The 16102-nt window shown below is 38.9% G+C and overlaps 1 protein-coding gene across 3 annotated transcripts in view; it reads right to left on the minus strand.

The window, feature by feature from the left end:
- Nucleotides 1–16102, minus strand: part of MXI1 (MAX interactor 1, dimerization protein) — a 106054-nt gene that overhangs the window by 85744 nt on the left and 4208 nt on the right. The window contains exon 1 of one of the 3 annotated variants that reach the window (XM_074233732.1): nt 4509–4626. The exons of the other annotated variants lie outside the window; for them this stretch is intronic. Coding sequence (XP_074089833.1) covers nt 4509–4611 — 103 coding nt within the window. The 5' untranslated portion in view covers nt 4612–4626. Of the gene's footprint in view, nt 1–4508; nt 4627–16102 lie in introns of those variants that run through there. 3 annotated transcript variants of the gene reach the window in all.

A 16102-nucleotide genomic window follows, 5' to 3' on the forward strand; every position in this document is an offset into this window, starting at 1 on the left:
AAATATAGACAATACATGATACCATCAATTTTGAGAACAAAAAAAGCATTTCATTTAGTAGAGTAATATGATGCTTTAATTGCTCTTCTCTAACAAGATGTTTACTACTCATATGACAGAATCATACAAGATTCCTTCAAAGGTGTAATAAGAGAAAAAGTTTCATTACAAGACTATATTCAGGAATAAAAATGGATATATGTGCTTGCCAAAGGGACTTGCCGATGTTAAGGAGGATGCTCATTCTAGAGGCCAATTAGAAACAAAAGAGATTGTTTTTAGATGAAATTACCATCTGGCCCTAGAACAGAGCTTCCAAAATGAGATCTATATTCATTCAAAAGATTTTGACCTAATGTAGCATTGAAATGACCAAGTAGAAGAAGAATGCTTATTTTTTAAAATATGATATGCAGTCAGATGGACAACTAGTCATGCTGTTCTACCAGTTCATAAATATGATGTCAAAGTAGATGCCCATTGACTGGGGAATGGCCAAATTTTGGTACATGAATATAATGGAATTTTACATTGATGTAAGAAATGAGAAGTATGATTAATGCAGAGAAGCATAAGAAGAGTTACATGAACTAATGCAGACTAAAGTAAGTACAGCCAAGAAAACTATATACAAAGTCACAACAATGTATATGGGGGGGGGACATAAAAGCATAAAACAATAGAAAATTGCAGAATTACAAAGAACAAATATGATCCCATATATCCTGAACATAAAATTTATCTGGACAATGAGTTGTGTCCAAACTGAGCAGGAGGAGTTATATTGCTCTTGGGAAATTCAGCATTTTTAGTAACTCCCAAATCTTTCCTAAAATAAATATTTTAAACGACAATATTCTTTTGATGATCTTATATGCCCAGGAGTCATAAAACACAGCAACATCTGAAAGAACTGAGATTAAGGCTCACACAAAAGACAGTGATAGGTGTGATTGGTCAGTTAATGAGCACCCACTGAGTCAGGCATTTTGCTAATCATGGGACTAAAAAGAAGAGTAAAACAGTGACTATTCTAAAGGAACTCACAATCTAATAGGGAAGACTATGCAAATAACTATGTGCAAATAGGCTATCTATAGGCCAAATTGGAAATAATCAACAGAGGGAAGGAATTAGAATTGAGAGGCTGTGATGAGTTTGCTTAGAGGTGGGGGATTTTAACTGGGCCATGAAGAAAGCCAGGAGGCAGGAAATGAGGAGGGGGAGTATTTTGGGCATGGGAACAGCCAGGGAAAATGCTCTGAGTCTAGAGAGAAAAGGTCTTTTTCAAGGAGGAGCAAGGAAGCCAGTATCACTAGAAGACAGCATATGTGGTGGATATAAATTATAAGAAGAGTGGAAAGATGGGGAGGGAGGGTGAGTGGAGGGTGGATTATGAATGTCAAATAGAAGATTTTATAAACTGTATTACCGCTGAAGAACTACCCAAGAGAAGTCACATGAAGGAAGTCATCAGATACACAACTAAAAAAGAATATGGGCTGCCATGTGATAAGAACTCACGCTCCAAAATTATCCATTTGGTGTTAAGAGAGCTAGTGGAAGGCTCTTGACACATTCGATGTGTCCCCTATGGAAAATTTACAGTTATAAGGACAAGATAAGAATACATGGATAGGTTTTAATCTCTATCAATGAAAGGAGTACCCACATTGATAATTTGATTCACCAAAGAACTAAAATAGTATTTACAAAATACTTATCCTATGACAACAGCAAATCCTGTTGCTCTTTGGTAAATTTAGGAAAAAAGTGTGGGTTCCTTAAGCAATGAGTTCAGTGACCAAAGGTGGGAGACCAAGGTATTTTTTCATACCCTTCAAGGTTCATAGGAGTAGTCTGACCCTACAGAAGGGGTGAAATGGCATTGGTACATCAGAAAAAAATTTATGTTTCACTGTTTTGCTGCTAATTAATGATGTGATATGCTACAATAATGATGTTACTCAAGTTTCATCATTCATAAAATAGATGTATCTACACAAAATTGCTGTGATAAACCTGAGCAAAGAGATTAAAATGTCTTTTGAAAGCCAAAAACACTTCACAAAACTAACACCCCCCCCAAAAATAAAAAAATTAGTAATCCAGAAGTTAGAGGAGCTTCAAGAACTTTTGGTTTTGAGCAGGCTTCTCTACCCAAACTATCTCAGATTGGTGGTTTCAAATCCCATTTTTAAATGATTTCCAGGATCCAAAATGTCCAGATTGTCTAACAACGTGGTGACCAGTTAGTATCCAATCTTTCAAATGCAAGCACATTTGAGACCAATCACCTCTTGGAAAGTATTGAGACGACCATATTAAAAAGTATCTTCCAGCCTCTACAACCAACTACCTTTAGTCATGGCATAAACAGCTGCTTAAAGTGAGAGAGGGGAGAGGAAAAGGGGCTGAAGGATCAGGGCTGTAGATTCTAGGAGATACCAAAAAAAAAAAAATGACACTTTTTTAAGGGAGTTATTTCCTCTCCCCTAAGTTCCAGAATGTCCTAAATATTAGCTTCTGAAGGAACTCCTTGTACATGAGGAAACTGAGGTTCAATAGAGAGGCAGTGACTTGTTTTGGTAGAACAATGAACTAAGGGCAGAGCTGGGACCAGAACTCATACTTCTCAATTCCAGTGCTAATGCTTTTTCTACTATATATACCACACAATGAGTATACAGTGTAAGTAATCTCCAGTGAGTTCATAGGGTTGAAAACTTTTGCCAATGCTTTTAAATATTATACTTGGCACAACATTTAAGAACTAAAAATATGGTCCCTAAAATACAGATGTGTTCATAAACCACAGAAGACCCTTTTTCTTTAAAAAAAAAAAAAAGACAAAAAAAGACCTTGAAAGGTTTTGCTTTCTCAGCTGGTAGCTCATACTCTCTGATCTGAGTTTTCCCATCATGTGTCAGTAACAACCATAATCAAGAAGGAAGCCAGAGGGAGGTCGGTATGGGACAGAATTACCTAAAAGAAATACTGTACTGCTTACTTCCAAGGGAAAAAAAAAAAGCTGGTTTGCAGAAGTCAGCTATTTGGAGTGAGAAACTATTAGGATGCAATTTAATCTCATCTATTTACAAAACACCTTTACTCCACAGATCCCAAATTGCTTTGCTTCCTCTAAGAACTAGCCCCAGGAACTTAGGATACACAGTTTGAGGACAAAGGAAGGAAAATACTACTTTCCACAGTAGGAAGTAATGATGGCCAGAAAAGTGTATGGGGTTATAAATATGAATAAATTCAGTTGGGTTATCTGGGAAACTGGGATGTTCAGGGCAATGTCCCTGGCCCTTGAGAGTATACAAAAAGGATAATCTTGGTTCCCTTTAGGGCCACACTTCCAGCAATATGGGTGGGGCAAATTACACTGTGTATTCACTGGGGAAAACAGTTTTATATGGGTGAGGATAGCCTTGAAAGAGAAAAGAAGTCTCTAAAGGGCAGCTTTGTATTACATTTATGGCAGAGTATCAAAGTGTCAAACATATTTATGTGTGTGTGTGTGTGTGTGTGTGTGTGTGTTATCTCCTCACATTAGACCCTGAGTTCCCTCTGGGCAGGGACCTCAGCTTAACTATCTTTTCATATCCAGCTGTTTAACAGTAAGTCACTCTACACTCTACAGTAGGCTCTTAATTTAAGAAGTATTTGGCAACACAGAGGGGCTTGGAAAGCTTGTAGGTTGATTATATGTCCATGATGAGCCTCTGATAATTAGTACCAGGGAAAGCCACCCTCTCCATATGTGGTTGCCCTACTTGAGTCATTGCCTAGCCACCCTCAGAGTACAGGGCCTGGTGCAACTACCTCAATTACCTGTCCTCGATCCCAAGTGCCCCAGATAGAAGAGAATCTTAGTAGGAAGAGACCCTAGGAAGGTTCACATGTGGCACTTCTGCTGTTTTTATGATGGAGCAGGGAATATTATACAATCCATACTGCAGATAGGAAAACTAAGGACAAGTGGGGTGTCCTCCTACAATTAAGAAGCTCCCAGGCTTCCTTGCTCTCAGCCTTATCCCTTCATGACATTGCTTCTTGGAGAACTCTCTGTACAAGTGTCTCATTTGAAGATGGAAAGTTCCATGTTGGTACGAACCTGAGTGATCCAAAAAGCCCTAAATGTCAGTTTTATATGGAAATATGAAAAGCCTTGTTTCAGGGGTAAAGACTCTTTTCAGTTTCCAAGGTGCAGATTACCAATAATAGGTATCAACTATTCAGTATCAATAAATAGTATGTCTTATTTCATGGACAGAACCAGAAGAGGCATTATAGGCAGATTAGATGACTTTCTCAAGTGATTTGTCCAAAAAGTGGTTAGTGTAGAGAACAGTTCTCCACAGGTGCATTGAATTAATCAATGACAGACTTAATTAAGGATAGAAATAGTATGGGGCTTTGGAAGAAAGATCAAAGTCCCAGAATGAGGAACATAACAATAATAATGTTCTGCCTTATTTTTCACTTCCTAGTAAACCTACCTTCACATCCAAGTACACACAGGCATCCTTTCCACCCCATCCTCCACTGTTCCCCCGTGCCCAAAAAGCTCAGGGCAGCTGAAAAAGTCCATGAATCAGACATCCCTAACTCCTCATGTGAGCTCTTTCAAAGCCAGCCTGCAGTTGGAGTGCAGCGGTCTGTGTGCATAGAGATAAATTTGGGTCTAAAAAGAATGACGTAATGATCTGCCAGAGAAGTAGTCTGCCAGATCCCATTCACCCATGCTGGCTGACAGCTCCAATCCAGGACAGGGGAACACACTAAAACAAATCAGGTGCCCAGCACACTGGAGAGAGGGAAAGGGGAAAGAAGGGCCATTGGATTCTGGGGAGAGGGAGGGGAATGGAGGTTGATTATCTGAGATCACAGAAAATAGGAGTTTTTTTACTTCAGTTTTCTGATGGTGAGAACAGGCTGCTTGGCAGGGGTTCCTACAGCTGCACTTGACTCCTATTCTGGTCTCTGTCTTCTTCTTTAGAAAAGGGTTTTTAAAAAACCCCACACATTTTATTAAATGGTCCTTACACAGCAGTCGATTTTCAGTGATAATAATGAATTTGTTAATCTCACTGATATGTTCTTATTCTGAACAAGTTGAATCCAAGAGGAAGCTGCATTGCAGAAATCAATTAATATGCACATCTAAGAGACTTGCTAGGTCTTCATAACATACGCATGGGATATTATTTTTCATCTGGTTTTAGGTGTCTGGTAGAATTCTGCTCTTCTGTGCCAAGGTCAATGTTCCACAAATAGTATTTAATAGATTTTCATAAGACCTTAGAGGTTATCTAGATCAGCCACTTTTCATTTTATACATGAGGAAACAGCTCTAGATAGAGGCAGTGATCAATTCAAGGTCATGGCAGAGTAGGGATTAGAATCCAGAGCACTTTCTCCAACATTGTCCTTCATCTTCTCTGTCTATAATTTGTAGATAACCTATTTGCTTGCCTGCTGATTTCTTCATTAGAATATAAGCTTCTTAAGCACATACTTTTTCCCTTTCTTTATATCCCCAAGTACTAAGTCCAGAGCAAGTTTTAAATAAATGCTTGTTGACTGATTACCTTTTAGTATTCTGCTTTTATAATTCACTTTTGCCATTTAATTTAAAAAATGCTTTGTAGTCTTTTTCATCTGGGATTGAGGGAAAGCTTGATTTATAATTATTCAGATAGAAAAAGCTATATATTCTCAAATCAACCCACAAGTTAGTAACTATTTCATTCTTCCTTAGAAAAAGGAGTTCTTAACCAACTTCCTCAAATGCCTCTTCCAATGAAGACCACTATAGGCCTTCTAGGCTGGGAAGGAAACTCCTCCATTCTGGGCAAAATGCTTATGTACACTGTTGCATCTGCTTGGGCCAAGAATCAAGTTGCTTTTTCTCCTCTTTACCACCAACTTCGATCCACGGAAACTGACCAAAGCCTCTCAGAGGCACCAGGCCTATTCCTATTTATCCTATTTGTAGTTTGCTTTGCTTGTATGCTGATTCTTCCATTAGATTTTAGCTGCTTGAGGGAAAGCATTACCTTTTGCCATTCTTTGTACACCCCCACACACACAATTGGCACTTAATGAGTGATAATTGATTGATTGGTATAGTAAAGAGAATATTCTAAGAGGAACCAAGAGACCAGATTCCACCAGTGAGAGAATATGTCCCTGTGAATAAGTCAACCCACTACTCTGGGTCATATTTAGTTTATCTATAAAATGAGGACTTTAGATTGTGATATCTGAATACCATACCAGCTCTCAAACTATATGATACTAGCCTTTTCTTTTTATGTTGAGGGTCTTACATGTCTTATCTGTAAATCAAGGGCAACTAGATAGCAAAAGTGGTTAGAGCACTGGCCTTGGATTCAGGAGGATGGGAATTGGAGACCTCAGACATTTGACACTTGCGAGCTACATGGCCTTGGGCAAGTCACTTAATCCTGATTGTCTTACATCTAGTTGTCCTGACTCATATCTGGCCACTGGACCCAGATGGCTCTGGAGAAGAAAGTGAGGTTGGCGATTTAGCACAGCCTTCCCCTCACTAAAATCCAATTCACATCATGGCATCACCTCCCTGATGTTGTGGTCTTCTTTGAAAATGAAGGACAAAAATTATTTTATCTGTAAAACAGATAATATAACACCTTTAAACTAGATGATCTCCAGAGCTGGAGGCTTCTACAACACTTGGCTCTATCTATTTCACTAGATTCTAAGCTCCTCTAGTACGATCCAGGAGGGCAAGAACCAGGTCCTAACAACTTCTGTATCTCCCTCAACACTTAGCTTTAAGTTTTGCATGTAGTAGGTTTTAATAAATGAAAGTTAAATTTTAGAGTCTCTCGGGTGAAGCTGTTGTCATATGCAAAATAATCTACCAAGATTTCCACATTATTCTGTGTTATTTTTCTATACAAGCAGTGTGGTTTAGTGAAAAGAGCACAAGACCTGGAGTCTAGAGAGATGTGGGTTCAAATTCCACCTGAGATGAGTCACATAAATTCCCTGAGCCTCTGTTTCCTCACCTGCATCAAGCGGGGAATAATACCACCTCTAAGCACATAATCACCACCCTAATTCAGGACTCTCATCACTTCTCCTCTGGACTATTTATAATAACCTTCAAATTGGTATCCCTGCCTCAAGTCTCTCTACATCCCAATCCAACATGCATTAAGCTGCCAGAGTGATTTATTCCTAAAGTATAGGTCTAATTATGATATGCTACTACTCAATAAACTTCAGAGGCTGTTACATTTAGGATCAAATATAAAGTCCTTTCTCTGGCATTTACAACATAGCTGGCCCCTTCCTAGCATCTAAGTCTTCTCATACTTTATTTCCCTGCTTGGCCCAGCTCCTCTGACCTACTTGGATTTCCTCTTGCCTTTACATTGGTTGTGTGACATATTTGGACAACTCTGCCCACTCTTACTTTACCTGGCTTTTTTGCAAGACTAAATTCCAGTCTCTGCTCCAAAAGACCCTCCCCAGCTGTTAGTGATTTCCCTTTTCAAATTAGTCACCTGCCAATCCATATAAGGATATTATGAAACTTGTGGATAGCTAGTTATTTACCTGCTATTTCCCTTGTTAGACTATGAGCTCCAGGAGCAAAGGGTTGTTTTCCCTTTCTTTATATCTCCAAGCTTTAGCACAGTACTAAGCACAGAGAAAATTTTAAATAAATGTTAGTTGACTGACTCTTATCTCAGAGTTGTGGAGAGAATTAATTAATCTACAAAAACTTCCTAAGCTTTAGGTACTGTGTTAAACTCTGAGAATACAAAGAAAGGCAAACAAAACAAAACAAAACAAAACAAAACAAAACAAAACAAACCAGTCCCTCCCTTTGTGGAATGGGGTGGGGGGTTAAGGGCAAAGTGAAAGGAAAAGTTTCTTTCTCAAGGTTAGACTTTAGCTGAGAGTTGAAGGAAGTTAAGGAGGAACAGAGAGAGAGAGAGACATTAGAAGCCAGAAAGTAGGGAGTAATAATTGAAGAACGGAAAGATCTGTGGGAATTTGAATGAGTGAAAGAGAAGAAAGGATAGACAGTAAATAATATTACATTTTAAAAAATTATAACAGTTAATAGCTGATGTGATTATGCTATAAGCCAAGTCTAAAATGAGATGTTAAAATAAAATATATAAAGCAATTTGCAAGCCTTAAAATGCTATATAAATGTAAGTTATCATCATCATCATTATAAGGACAAGTGAAATTCTGATTTCTCTTCAGAGAGGCAGAGGGTTGAGAACTATATCCAAATCTATTTCTTATTCCTACTCCAGTCATTCTTTCTCTATCTCTTTTCCTCCTTGTAGGGGGTCCAAACGAACAGTTCATTCCTTCCAAGTTACCTAAACCTCCTGATTACAGCAGGTCTCCAATAAAATGCTCATAGCTCCATTAGCAACATGTTCAGAAGCCACGGTAAAAAGGCTTTCAAAAGTGAGATTCCCTTAAATTCAGATCTCTCTCCTACCCTCTTACTAATCCCTACTGCCAAGTCTGAAAAGGGAGGGAGAACTTCAGATCCCCCAGTATCCAAAGCCAAACTTTTGTCGACCCTGGTGACACCGCTTCTCCTTCAATCTTTAGATGTTCGAAAGACCCCAGCTGTTTGACCAACTGGAATACAAGAACACTAGATTTAATGATATGGGTGCACGTGAGACCAGTCCTCCTAAAGCCTTCCCTAGAGGAGGAGTGTCTGGGCAAGTCTCAGGGAGGCCACCAAGGGAAAAAAGCACTTGAGGAATTCCAAGACCGCCATGGGCTCACTGAGTCTGGCTCCCACACAGGTCCTTCTGTTGCTCCCAAGCCATCCCTTCCTTTGCCCAGTGATAGTGAGAGAATTCGAGGAGCTGGTGTTAAGATTAAAGAATGAACAACAGGAATGTGGATTGCTCCCTGCAGTGTAAATACTCTGTCTGACTCCAGAAGCAAAGGCAGCACCAGGGAGCTTTCCAACCCATTTGTGCCCTTCCTTCCTACCCCCACACTGTAGCTGCCTTGCATGCTTGGCTCCAACACCCCACTCCTGGTTCTTCTGCGTGAGCTACTGGCTCAAGCCAAAGGACTGGCAAAACTGTCCATCAGGAAGCCAGACACAATCCACCCCATGAGGTGTCCCATAAAGGCTGTACTGGTTGGATGAGTTTACCAGAAGATGTTGGGCAGGGAAGGTCCCATCCATGCAAAGCAGCATGGAGGTGACTTCTCCCTCAAAGGGAAGAGACCACTCTGTCCTCAATTTCAATGCCTCAAGAAGCACACAACAGGTTTTGGCTGTCCTCTGCCAAAGGATGACTAGTAAGAAAACAGGTTGGAACATATGCCAAGACCAATATGGCCTGGCCAAGGGGGGACACACCCTACCTAACTGGGGCCTCACTGGGGACTTTACAATTCTAGATTCAGTTTCTGACTTTCCTGCTGAATCTCTACTTCCTCAGCTATCTCTCAGGGATCTGATTTCTCCCTCTGGAAATGGATAGCAGGAAAGACTTGTTAGGAGAAGTGTGGAACTCAATTTTAACTTGTGAGAGGGACAAAAGAGGAATGAGAAAAGAAAGTGACTAACAAGGACAGTTTTTTAAAAAAGACTATATTTGTGTAGTGTTTTAAAGCTAAATTTAATATATTCATTACAAGATGTCTGGGGCAAGAGTGACAATTTTTTTTTTTTTAGATTTTGCAAGGCAATGGGGTTAAGTGGTTTGCCCAAGGCCACATGACTAGGTAATTATTAAGTGTCTGAGGCAGGATTTGAACCCAGGTACTCCTGACTCCAAGGCCAGTGCTCTATCCACTGCACCACCTAGCTGCCCCCAAGAGTGACAAATTAAAATAGAAATAAATCCCTGCATGCTGCACACTGACTCAGAAAATCACAAATTAACATTATCTATTTTTATTTACTTTGTAAAAATTTTCTCAATTATATTTTAATCTGGTTCAGGCTCCAGCCAAGAGTTTTGCTAATGGCTTGCAGCCTGTGAGTAGAGTTTTATACCTCTGGTCTAGAGACATCCTCACAACAACTTTTGGAAGTGATCATGCAAGCATTTTACAGTTGAATATAAGAACATAGATTTAGAACTAGAAGGTACCTTAGAGGTTATCAGGAGTTATTTTACAGATGGGGAAGCAAGCTCAGAAGCAATTCAAGGGCACATGGCTAGTAAGTATTTTAGGTGGAATTGGAACCCTTGTCTTCCTGACTCCAAGCCAGAATCCCTATCCAGGGACCAACCATGGGGCCCAGAGAAGTTGAAAGACTTGGTCATTCACATAATTAACAAATGTCAGACCTGAGCCACAAAAACCCAGGTCTCTGGAATCTAAGTGCAGGGATTTTTCTACTGTATTGTGAGTTTTTATTTTATAGAGAACACTCTGAGTTTCACAAGATTAAGGATATAAAGGAAGCAGTTTGGTTTGGCTTGGGATAGAGGAAGGGTTTAGGGATCTCAAAGAGCAATGATGAGGCCTTATATAGCCTAGAACAATGACTGTACCTTCTCCTTATGCCCAGGAAAGCAGAGCTGCTAAATGTCAGTCCTTATTTACAGATCTGCCTACAAAGAACATAAATCAAGACAGTAAAGTATTTATACTAAGACAAAAGAGTCAAAAAACAAAAACCTGAGGTTCAAATAATACAAGTTCTGCTTGTCCAATTTCTATATACCCTCATTGGCCCAGAAGAAATATCACTTTCCTAATCCCTCCTGTAGGAATTGATCTCTCTTTTCTCTGCACTCCCATAACCCTTTGTTTCTACCTCTTTTATGAACATACTAATTTCATCTTGTAGTAGCTATTTATGTCCTCATAGTAGGCAGGGACTAATCTTGTACTCCTTTGTGTCTTCCATAGCACCTAGCATTGGCTCTGGCCCATTGAAAGGGTTCATAAAATACTTTTTGAATGAATATTAAATTATGACTTCTTGAAAATAATAATTTACTTTTTTACAACAGCATTTTTTGGCTTATCATTTATATTCCCATTAGAATGCTACTCACTAAAACATGTTTGTTTTTCCTAAACATGTGCTAGACTTGGCTATCAGGGCCTGCCTACCAAGAGGTTTAAAGATGGAATGGTAAGGTGGGCACATTGTGAAAAGAGTGCCACAAGAAGTCACAAAATGAGTAACAGAGAAAATAGAGATGGCTTACTGCCAGTTTACCTGCTGTGAAAGATTAAAAAGGGGAGCTGGGTGAACAGCCCCCAGTTGTACACAAATTATATAATTAAAAAAAAAGAGGAAACACCTTTCTTGAAAGAAGGTGTGGTTTTTATGCTATTGATAATGGTTAGAAGTCAAGGTGAAATTATATGCAGAGTGTCTCACCCAAAAGTGGGCCCTACTTTAAAAAAAAAAAAACTAACAGATAACCAAATAGCCTCTGCTGGAAGTGAGCTCTCCTTAGAATTCATAGCATGTTAAAACTTAAAAGGCCCTTAGAGGTTGTCTGGTTTAATCCACTGATTTTTGGGTATGATTCTGTTTTTCTTTTCTTTTTTTTTAAATGGCAAAGATTTAATTGAAATAGCAATATAATAAATGGGAAAAATCAAACAATGGAATCATTCTTAGTCCATCCATACTCAAATTTTTACAACCTCCTACAGATTCACATGCAAATGGGAAAAGGAATATCTCCTAGAAAACTCACATTTCAGAGGTGAGAAGGACATTGCAAAATCTTTGTCACTTTCCTGGACCAAAGTTTCTTCAGATTTAACTGTTGAATTGTGTGCCACTTTTCACTAGCTTTCTATTTCTTTATATTTTTATTGAAGAAGATATGCTCCAAAGAAAGAAAACAATTTGTTTATACAGCTAGCTGCTGGCAAGAAACTTGTCTCCTAACTTCTAGTCTATTCTTCTTTCTATTACTATAGATTAGGGCAAATTAGGGCAATTGCAAAATTATTTCCAGTTTTACTTCTGATGAAGCTACAAATCTAAGATGATTTATATAAACACCACCTTCCTCACTTCCTACCACTATCCCCTGCAAAGAACACATTTATTATGAAGAGCAAAGTCTACCTGTATTTAAAAGTCTTGGCTCAATTAACCAACCAGTCCAATGGAGCAGGAAGCAAAATTGGATTCTCAAGTCCAAAGTTGTGGCAAGTGGACAGTATTTTCAGCCAGAGGGATAAGGACAGCTGTCCTAGGCCTTAAGATCTCTCGCCCAGGCTGAATTAAGGACAGTCATTTCAGAGACAATCGTTTCCATTAAATCTTAGCGAAGAAGCCAAGCAACAGGTGTTGGTCTGCACCCAGGAACCATCATCCATTTGCAAAATTTCAGATTGTTTAGAGCTAGACCTAAATGTTAGTGAGGTGCTTTCATTCAAATGTTAAGGGGTGGATGAGTTGGTAGACTTAGGTAGAATTAGGTAGAATGTGGTAGAATTAGGAGTCCTGGGTTCTAGTTCTTACTTGGACACTCTTTTCTGTGAGTTGGGTACCTTCCTCTTTCTGAATCTCAGTTTCCTTCTCTCTAAAATGAGGGAGACAAATAAGATCTTTAATGTCCCTTTAATGTTTTATATATATATATATATATACATATATATATATATATATATACACACACACACACACATACACACACACACACACATTCTATATCTCTATGAGTTCCTGGGAAACTGGGCACCAATGAGTATGGTACTTCATTCTGATTTCTATGCTGCCATATTATGATTTCTATTCTATTCCAATCTGGACCCTAATAAATTTTAAAACACATTTTTAAAAAATTACATAGAATTAAAACTAATTTTGTTTTGGAAACACAATGAGAAGTTTATGATAGTCTTTGAAATAAGTGTGCTGTGTCTGAGACTAAGGTTTGAGAATCAATCATTTGGTTATCGGTCAGCTCTTCCAGCAAGGTACTGAGAGCTATAAAGTATGACTATCCTTTCTCCCAGGATTCAGCTCCCAGAGTTCTGTCTTTCTCATAGCTCTTTATTTAACATCTGATTTCATGGTAAAAATTCCCAAAGAGCAGTAGAAAGAACCCTGAACTATAAGGACATCTGGGTTTTAGTTCTAGCTTTGCTTTATGACTGGCTTTGTGGCCATGGGCAAATCACTTAACCTCTCTGGACCTTAGTTTTCTCATCCAAGAAAAGAAGTAGTTGGAGAAGGTGATCCTTAAAACTTCTTTCCAACAGTAAATTCTGTGATCCTATATGTCTCTTTAAATGGGTAAGGGAGGTAAAAGGTTCAGAGGTTCAGGCTAAGACAAGCCTTATTCCATTTCTTCCTTCTGGAAACAGCTTTCTGCATTATTCAAAGAAAATTCTCATTTCTTTTAACTCCAAAACCACTAACCTATGATTCACCTCTCAGAAAGAGGGTTATTTGGAAACCAAAGTTGTCAGGGTCCCAGGTGTGTCCCCTCAGACTTAGAGATGGTATCTTAGTAAAGATCAGGCCAGGCCAAACATGTAATATTGCTCTAGAAACTCAGTTTAAAACAATATTTATCTAACTATATTTTTAAAAAGTGTTGGTAGGAGATAGGGTAGGAGGGAAGTAGAAGAGAAGAATGGATCTGCAGCAGAGAATACCACAATGGAGATGAAAATTCACATCGCAGATTCATTTCTGCGGGTCAGATGCTTTAAAAAAGGCAACTGTTCACTTTTGACAGATTCATTAATTCAGTAAGCACCTCATTCATTGTTTATGCTTAATAATTCTCTCAGTTTCTCCATCTGGAATACCATCAGAATTGGACTGGTGAGCCCATCCTGTCCTAAAGTTCCATAATTCCAAGGGGATAGACCCTTCTGATCCAGTGACATATCCTTCTGGGGAAAATTCAGGAATCCTCTCCGCAGGTGGCCTCAGATTCTGATCCAGAGATCTCAAGCAACCAGAGACACAACTTCTAAACATGTCCTGCTAAAATAAATCAACCTGCTTCCCTTTAGACCGAGTTACTCCTTGCCTACCAGAGGTGGCTGAGCAGTAGTTTGGTTGCCATCAATGTCACAATGTTCCACCAGACTTATTTAAATATTTCACATTGAGTCACTGTCAAGCTGTGTGTTTCTTGAAGAATTAGCAGGTGTTATGAAGATAGACTTCTGATGGAAAAGTCTACGGTACACAGTTTAATAGATATCCCTTTTCTTTCAAAACTAAGGGAAAAAAAAGAACTTGTCTTCTTTACATTCACTGGAAACTAAGTGCCTTTACCAGTGTTTCTTCCATAATGCACCTTGTGTCTGGTACTTTGAGGCCTTAAATGCTGATTACATCTTCAAAGCCAGTTATCCTGCTTTGACCAGGAGCCAACCCACTCTACTTGACTCCAGTATTTATCAGACAGGCTTGTAGAGATCAAAATCTAGAACTGAGAAAAATAATTGTGCCTTCATAACCAAGGAAGAAGGGAAAGCAGGTTCGCTGCAGAAGAATCCCCATACCCAAACAAAAAAATAATCCATAAGGTTTTCGGGAAAAGGCAATTAGTTTGGGGAGATCTCTGGCAGAAAGATAATTTGTTTGAACATCAGTTGCCATGAAAATTCTCAGTTTTAGGATAAGTGCACCCTGACCCCTTCTCCCCCTTCTCTGAAATCATTCTTATGATTTCAACAGTCCAGATGTATGCAGAAAATTTGTCCTGACCTCTCTACCTCAATCCAAATTCATATCTCTTTCAACTTAAGGGATAATTCTACCTCATTTTCCCCTGAGCCAGCTAAAGTAAAAATATGAGGAAGAGCCCCAGAATTGATCAGTGCTTCTGACAAATCTGCTATCCTAAGCGTCCTCCGGGTTCTGAATCTTGGGGTTCAATTCTATTCCTGCCTGGAGTTAACTCTCAAATCTAGACAGATGAACATATAATTCCTTAACACCTACAATGGATCCAGCACTGGGAGAGATGTTATCAGAAATTTATTAAAATATGAATGATAACCTATCCAATTTTTGCCCTAAGGGGTCCAGAATAGGTGGAGAAACAAAGCACAAAGGTGAAGGAAGCAATCAGAGAAAAAGATAAATGTTAACCTATATGATACAAACTCAAAACTACAATTGGAGTTCTGAGTGTTGTGTGGGTTGAAGTAGTTAGAAAAGACTTCTTGGAGGAGGCAGATCATCTTGAGTTGGGTCATGAGGAATGTGGATAGCAGAAATGAAGGCAAGTATGAGGAAAAACATTGGGAGACAGTAAGTAGACTAGTTTGGTGAATATAGGTGATAAAATTAGAAATATAGGATAGACTGAAGAGTATAGATTTCTCTGCTTCCTTTTTATTTTGTTTTTAAAGGACATTTATGTCCCTTCAATCTTCCTGTGTAGTATTAGTCATAAGGGATTTGAAATTGGACTGCCCAGGTTCAAAGCTGGTTTGTGAGTTTAATATAAGAACCCTTTCTCCTAAGGCACAGATAGATCTATTACTTTTCAATCTCAAGTCTCTCGTTTCCATCTAAATCATCTTTCTCAGGTACTCCTTGGATCGTTTTTTTCTCTCCTCAGTTCTTATAATATCCCCAGGCCACCCTTCCCCCCCATACTAGACAAAACAACCTCTTTGTTTCTGTCAACACTGATTTATCTGTTGTTGTTTTCGTCAGGACAGGCTTTTTTAAACTGCAGGTTAGGATCCTGCACAAAATGAGGGGGTTGCCCAAGGTGATCCCTAAGGCTCCTTCCACCTCAGCATCCCATGAATCTCTCTCTTGGAATTCTGTGTAAATCCTACACTGCCTCTCCCTGCCTTTAACTGCTGATGTAGATAGATGATAGTTCTTTAAATACGGAGATAACACACATTCCTTTAATTTTCTTTTTTTCCCCCCATTCCTTTAATTTTCAATCACATGCATATTACACAAGTCTTGATTTTAGTTCAGTCGTAGTAATTAATTTTCCTTTAGGGATAATTACAAACTGAGGAAAACTTTGATTTTGAAAAAGACTGGTTCTCTTTTTGGTGAGCAGTGTAGGGGAAACCTGACACCTGCTTCTTTTGAAAAAAAAAAACACTCTTA

Source organism: Macrotis lagotis, chromosome 4, assembly GCF_037893015.1.
Source record: "Macrotis lagotis isolate mMagLag1 chromosome 4, bilby.v1.9.chrom.fasta, whole genome shotgun sequence".
NCBI classification, from domain to species: domain Eukaryota; kingdom Metazoa; phylum Chordata; class Mammalia; order Peramelemorphia; family Peramelidae; genus Macrotis; species Macrotis lagotis.